The sequence below is a fragment of the Fulmarus glacialis genome, unplaced genomic scaffold (genome assembly GCF_000690835.1).
Source record: "Fulmarus glacialis isolate BGI_N327 unplaced genomic scaffold, ASM69083v1 scaffold40965, whole genome shotgun sequence".
Taxonomy (NCBI): Eukaryota; Metazoa; Chordata; class Aves; order Procellariiformes; family Procellariidae; genus Fulmarus; species Fulmarus glacialis.
This window is the reverse complement of record NW_009213099.1, coordinates 7,419-14,853: the sequence shown is the minus strand read 5'-3', so window position 1 is coordinate 14,853 and position 7,435 is coordinate 7,419. Positions and strand designations below refer to the sequence as shown.

General features: G+C 39.3%; 1 protein-coding gene across 1 annotated transcript; it reads left to right on the top strand.

The window, feature by feature from the left end:
• Window positions 1-2,450: 2,450 nt before the first annotated feature.
• On the top strand, window positions 2,451-5,725 carry LOC104077022 (dihydropyrimidine dehydrogenase [NADP(+)]-like; the record flags this gene model as incomplete). The annotated part of the gene is made up of 2 exons (XM_009578082.1): window positions 2,451-2,591; window positions 5,555-5,725. Coding segments are annotated over 2 exons (312 nt in total), but the record flags the coding sequence as incomplete, so codon positions are not given.
• Window positions 5,726-7,435: the final 1,710 nt, after the last annotated feature.

Below are 7,435 nucleotides of genomic sequence, written 5' to 3'. Positions count from 1 at the left end.
AGACATGGAAATGAAAATACAGGAGTGTGAGCAGTTCGTAAGAGATGACATTTGATTGAGTTAGTTACTGTAGCTCATCAGTGGAGGCACGGTAAAGGGCTGTGTGTTCAAGTCTAGTCCTTTGCAATACCAAAGTAAAAAGTATTAGCTGAAACACTTTCATAGTAGTTAATTGACCTTTTACAGTGGTTTAAGCAAACAGATTTTACTTTGAATTTGCAGTGAATTTGGACCATGCACATAATCAGCTTGCACAGCTCTATTGATGAGTGCTAATTCATTAAGCTGTGATAACTTGCTCACTTACAGTCAGCTGTCCACACTCATCATGCTGCCTTTAGCAATGTGCCATAGCTGTTTTATGCTGGAAGAGCATTAATGTTCTCTACATGTTGCTGAGAAGAACTGGAAGGCTTTTAGCATTAAACAAATGCAACCAAAGTATTTCACATGTCCGGAACTTAGGGGTTTGGCAGAGAAAAAACATTTGAGTGTTTTTGGAACAAGAAAACAGTACAATTTCCCTGTCCTTCTTCCTGGACTTAGGATATGGTTGAATTTCCTACCTCCACAGTCATTAAGAGCAACTCCATAGATCCTACCACTGCATCCAGCAAACAAAGAAATTTGTCTCATTGCATAAAGATACTATTGTAATTTGAGTGCTGAAGGCCAGGTAGGCCTCAAAGTTAAAACTTCACTGAGATGAACGGGAGTCATTCATTCAGCAAATAGAGCTGTTTTTAGCAGGAACAGAAGGTTGGACCCATTTTTGCATTTAATTCATGTAGCAGAGCTTTCCTTTAGAGCTAACATTGATAAAGCCATACTACCCTATTGCTCTGATGTGGCATACGAATCATTAGGGATGCTTAGTTTGCTTTAAAGTAAGGCTGCCCAAAATAAGATATGCAATGAAAAGTTAAGTAATCCGGTTCTTCTGCAATGAGAATTGAAAACAATATATAGAGCATTGTATGCAATTATAAGTTATACAGGTTAAATATAGCATACTACTACACACTTCAGAATAATTTTTTTGACCGATAGGACTAAGGTAAGTATTGCTTCTTCAAAAAATACTGAGAAACAGAATACAAAAAGAAATCCTTATCATGTTTCTTGGCGATGCAAGACCAAAGGTAAACACTTTGAAGTTTATGATTCTGGGCAGACTTGTCTGTGTCTTGTATTTGGCTTGATCTTGAGCATTTTTCAATTGACTTGGATCAAATTCCATAATCAAAACCATAATGACTTTTTGGTTTATTACAGTAGAATGACTTTGAAGCCAGTTCTGCTCTCCTATCACTCAATGAGATTTCTCTAATAGTTAACAACTATACCCCTTTTTAAAGCAAAAGTAAAGTAAAATGTATTATTGCATCACATAACCTTCATTTACTGAGCCCAACCTTATCTTAACAATGTAGAATCTTGCACATAAAATCAAGCTGGTTTTGCAACATGGGAACTGTGGTAGAAGTGTGCTTAGTAAATTCACAAAATATCCAGGCAACCAATACCATGCCAAGAGTGACTCTCTTAAAATGCAGTCATGTTCATCATCTGTGCTATACTTCCACAAGTTAAACTAATTTAACTGAGGATAGCTGTAGTCCAAAGGACCTGGGACTTGTCCCATCTCTACCATTGACCCAGTGAAGCTGAACTGCCACTGAACTGTGCAGTTTCCCTTGATGTAAAGTGGAAATGGTTTACATCAGGTAGGTCCCCAACAACTTCTTTTAGAGGGCATGTCTTCCCCTTGTGGTATGTACCCATACACTGTCCTGCCATACACCTTTACTTTTGCAGCACAGATGTGTAAGATGTGTAATTTGATGCCACGAATTCCTCCCCGTGAAGTTAACAGAACTGAATCAAGACTTGCAGGATTAGACCCACATCTTACTTCTGTACAATATTTGCAATAAACTGATGATCATGTCATTTGTACATCTTACGGAAGAGAGAAAAGCAGTTATTGTTCTTTCGGTCAGTTTATTTGATCGTGCCCCTTTCTTTTCTTGCTGTGAGTTCTTAAATCTGTGCTAATGAGAAATGACCAAGGATGATCTGATTGTTTGTAGCATGTCACTCCCGTTTTGTGCTCCATTTTGTTCCTTGAAGTTTCACACAATAATGGCAAAACAATAGCACATTCAAAATCAAGTACTAAATGTGTAACCTATTTGTAGAACGTGTTTGTATACAAATATATACTTCTAGTGCTGCCTACATTCAAAATGTGCCTGTATGGAGCATTCCTCATATTTTACAGAAGGTATGAAGGTCAGCAACTTGGCAATTTATAAGAAAAATCCTAAACATCATCACAACGCATGGCCAAATCTTCCATATTAAAGTACGAGAGAGTGCTCCTGCGCAGCTATAGAAACTGCTTAGGTATCTTCTAAATGAGTCGATAACTTTTTTTTTTCCCCTAGGATGTAATTGGAAAAGCACTGCAGTATATTGGAACATATGGTGAGCTCTGCAACACAGAGCAAGTGGTGGCTCTGATTGACGAGGAAATGTGTATCAACTGTGGCAAATGTTACATGACCTGTAATGATTCTGGCTACCAGGTAAGAGCACAGCTGTAATTAGCAGAAAGGCACGATGAGTTATCTTTCTGCTGCTGGGAAGAAAGAATCCACCTTCTGTTAATGAGCAGGTGGTAAAAACAGATGTCTAAAATATTGGATTCGAACCCCAGCATGCTCCCAGGCTATGCCACGCAAGTCCTGCCTGAGCTGTCTGCGCGGCAGTGAGAACACTGCCCAGCATGGCTTTTTCTGGAGGGCTATGCAGAATGTACCACATCTCGCTGGCTTGCTCTAGGTCACTCTCCCAGTCTCTCCCTAACTGCAAGTGGGAAGCGGGATTCTTTTTAAGAGGAACAAAATGAAGGAGACCCAAGTCGGATGGCAGTAAATGCAGTTCTTTGATGGTTTTCAAGTACACCAGGGAGAAAGGGAAGAACGCATCCCTTCCTACCGAGGGGGTGTGGGGAGACAAGAGCTGTTCTTATTGCCAAAAGCTTTTTAAGAAACCTAGTCCTTGTTCCATCAGCATAACTGAACTTGAACTAATTCGGGTTTCAGGCAGGTGGGTTTTTGTTTTGATCTTGATTGAGGTAGAAATCCTTTCTCCAGGATACCTGCCAGGGTTTAGAGCAGCAGGTGGAAGTTTGCAGAAATCTTTGTGACCAGAAAATAGCACAATTTTGAGCTGGGGCTCCTGTTTGCAGCAAAGTATTTCTCTGATTTCTGCTCAGTGCGGTAACATAAGTTGTATGAAATGTATAGCATTTCTACGTGCCATTCCTTGCCATGTCCACTGGAGCTGATGGACTGGTCTGCAGTAAAAAGGGCAGTACAGGAGGACTCATGTTCTTTTAGAAAACCAAAATATGATCTTAGCATAACCTCCATGGAATCCAATATGCAGTAAGCAGTAATTTCTACATGAATTTTTCCATTCATCCCAGGCTGAGAATAGTTTGTCAGAAACAAATACTTTAACTGAGCACCAAGTTTCCTCTGAACACCATGACCTTTTGTTTATCCTTAATTCAGTCTAATCAATAGTAGGTCTGCTGAATTTAACTACATACAGTCAAAGAAAGAAGTCTTCCCATTTAAAATCAACTCCTGCAGTTAAAACAAGTGTATCAGAGCAAAGGTAGATGCGGATTTTTTCCACTGATATGAGAAAATTAATGCTGCATTTATACCAGATCAGATTACTATAGTAGCCTTTTAACTCTCTAAATTTCTTCTTGACACTGCAATCTTGACCTCTTCTCCTTCCATCACATTTCCCAGTGAAGGGGAGGATATAGCCCTTGGAGAGCAAAAGACTGTGTTAATATTTAGTAAAACTTTCTTTTCTATAACTGGAAAAAAAAAATCAGCACCAAAAGAACAAAAGTTTAAAACCCCAGGAGGTTTTCTAAGCACAAAAAAATGTTTTTTCCTCAATTAGTTAAGGAAATTGAAAAGAAATTAATTGCAAAGAATTGCAAAGAAATTCTTATTTGCAAACAAATCAACCCCCCTCTTCAAAATAGCATCTGCTTTGTGCTTCTTTTTGTTTCACAAATATCCATGCTGCTCTACAGAGCTATCACCTTGTATGACTCCAACAGAAAAGCTTTCCTTAATTTAAAGTTAGCACTGTACTGCTGACTTCCTCTCCTTCTTTGAACTCCCTTTCAAGATGTGCGTTGTTGTTAGGGAGAGAAGAAGGAGTCCTTTTTAAATACTCACAAACCAAAGCTCTCTTTGTGCTCAAGCTAAACTAAAACTTGTAGATTCAGGGCAGTTAGTACCTACCTCATGCCCTTGCTGGTTGCTACAGCAACTTCTGTGCTTTCCTGGTAGTGAAACCCCAAATGCCACAAATCTGCCTTTGGAGCCAACCTGCAGCACCACCTAGTACCTCCCATCTCCTTCCTGGCTCCCCCAGTTGCTGACGGTGGTTAGGGAGATTTGCGAAGGCACCACTTAGAATCATAGAATCATAGAATCATTAAGGTTGGAAAAGACCTCTAAGATCATCGAGTCCAACCGTCAACCCAACACCACCATGCCCACTAAACCATGTCCCTAAGCGCCTCATCTACACGTCTTTTAAATACCTCCAGGGATGGTGACTCCACCACTTCCCTGGGCAGCCTGTTCCAAGGCCTGACCACTCGCTTGCAGAGAAGCGAGAGTTCAGCTTTCAGGCCTGATTTTTCCTTCCTAAAACTCTTAAAAGTAGATATTCAGTGGGTATTCAGTGGGGTTTTTTTTATTTTTTACTTTTCTAGGCTTGCTTGTTAGATATTAAAGCTTTTGCGGTTGTGTGATGCTTTTGTTTTTGCTTTTAATTGCCATTTCCATTATACCAGCAGCTTATTTCATTGAGACTGCAACTGTTATTTCACATTCAAATACACTTATCACCCTAATTGGTAATGAGGATTCACTGCATGGAAACGTGAGAACTAAAGCAAGCTCTGCCTGCCCAAAACTCAGATATCCCTTTTGAAGATTTGCAAAGGAAAATAATCATACGAGGCACAGCGTGCTGTGTTTTTCTCTACTATTTATTAAATTAGATTGTTTATGCTGTCCTGAAAAGAAAAGGCAAAAGAACACATTGTAGCCAGCGTCGTGCTGAAGCCGTAGAGGCATGGTGTGGTGTCTCCTCTGAACCAATAACCCTGGCAAATTGCTGTCTTACAAAATATTTCCTTCGCGTGAAGGAGGAATATCCCTCTGGGAGTTTAAACATCATGGGCCAAACTCCTCCTTTTGTAACCAGCCCTTGTGACCCATCAGCTTTTGCCGAGGTGTAATTTGGCCCATATTTCTAATTTTAAAGTGTCAGGAGGGGGGGTTGTTTTGTTCCCTGCCAGTTGAACAGTTGCTATAGCTGCAGTGCAGAATCACACCAAGATGTCTCCCAGTGCTGTAGCACAGGAAATGCAGGCACTAAAGTGGGAGCAATTTTGACCTTTTCCGTGAGTGACATCAATAATGTTTATTCCTGTTCACAGGCTATCCAGTTTGATCCCCAAACCCACCTGCCCACGGTTACTGACAGCTGTACAGGCTGCACCCTGTGTCTCAGCGTCTGCCCTGTTATCGACTGCATCCGCATGGTTTCCAGGACAACACCCTACGAACCAAAGCGCGGGCTGCCCTTAGCCGTGAACCCCGTGTGTTGAGGTGATCAGTCTGACAGCTAATGTGAACTTTACACTTGTTTGATGCAATTGATTTGCTTTCTAATTAGTCCTTGAAAATCTACTCTTATAAAAAAATGTAATATTGATAGCCGTTACAATGAACACTGTGTTTTCCAATTACTATTTTTACAACAATTAAGTTTTGAAATTACAGAAAGGCAGCAATTAGGCAGTTGTGGCTGTCAGTTGTCCACTATTTGAAGTGCAACTTTCTCCTTACAATTCATGCTGCAATTTCAAAATTTCTCTATAGCCTCTTTAATCTCTATGTATTTTCTGGCTGTAAATATAATTAAGAAAGCATTTTTAATGAACTACAAATCAATGTACAAGCTAACTGTTTTCAAGGAGGCATTTTGTAATTAAGCATTACATTTAGTTTTAAAAGAGTTTCTTAGAAGATGTAATTAACTACATCATAGCATTCAAACAAAGCAATGCAGCTTCTATTTTTCTATGGGAAGAAATGAAAGGGAGTTTAAAATAGGATTTAAGAACTGGATTAATCACTTTCAAATACTACAGCATATGGTAGTGTATTTTTATAATCCTTTCTAATTCTTTCTCACACTAGTCACTTTATAGAATAAATTTGCTGTGCACTGACACATGCTGGACTCTTCAGATTTGTGTGTTGCATGGGTAGCTTGATCATTACTTTTTCCCCACTCATAACATCTCTTTAAAAATGGTTAAACAGGCTTATCATGAAGTCCAGGTTGCATTTCAGGATTCTGAGATGTGACAACATTTTTTGCTCCAAGCTCATCCTCTAAATAACTTCTTAATTGTGCCAATTAATGTTCCAGAATATACACGTTACAGGTCAGAGATCTGATTACGTGCAAATGGAATACACACCCTGCAGACTGTATTTGCCAAACACAGACACATAGGGCAAACCGGCAAGATGATTTCCTCCAGTGCCAATTCTTCATACTTATTGGTTATGTATGGTTATAATAGTTTCACAACCAAAAAGAAAAATAGATTTGTCTGTCTTGCTAAACAATATCTCAGTTTTAATCCATTTTTCATTCACAGTAGGAACTTTCTAGTATGAACATATTGCTGTCTGCTTTACTCCACTTAAGAATACAAAGCTGTTAGCTTCATAATAATAATAAATGATCTATCAATTCAATTTCTTATACCCTATATTGTGATCAGCAAAAGCTTTGATTAAAAATATACCCTGACTTTTGTTTCTTGATTTATGAATTGTGCACCGAACTATAAATAAATGTTGAAACCAACTTGGGTTGGTTTGTGGGGTTTTTTTTCATTTACTAAACAGATTTTTCTTGTAGAGGCTTGTCAGGTGGTGTTTCATGATCTCTAAGATTCACTCCAGGAATCATTAATGAGGTAATTCATGTGTACCTTATTCCATTAATTGCCTACAGTGCAGAATGCAGCATGCTCTTTGCCCCTCTCTGGCACCTCTTTGTCTGCCTTTGACTTGTCTTCCTTTTGCATCCCTTCCCCACACGCACACACTTGTGTGCACACATATGTACACTCTGCGTCACTCTAAAGTTTTGAAGTGTCATTTCATTTAGTATCCTCGCTCCACCAGCACTGTTTTGCTGACACTTTGGGCTTGCTTGATGAGATCCCTTGGCAGGCTCAAGCCCAGTGTCTCCACTAATAGCCTTCTCTTCATATTTTAATTTTTCTCTTCATCAT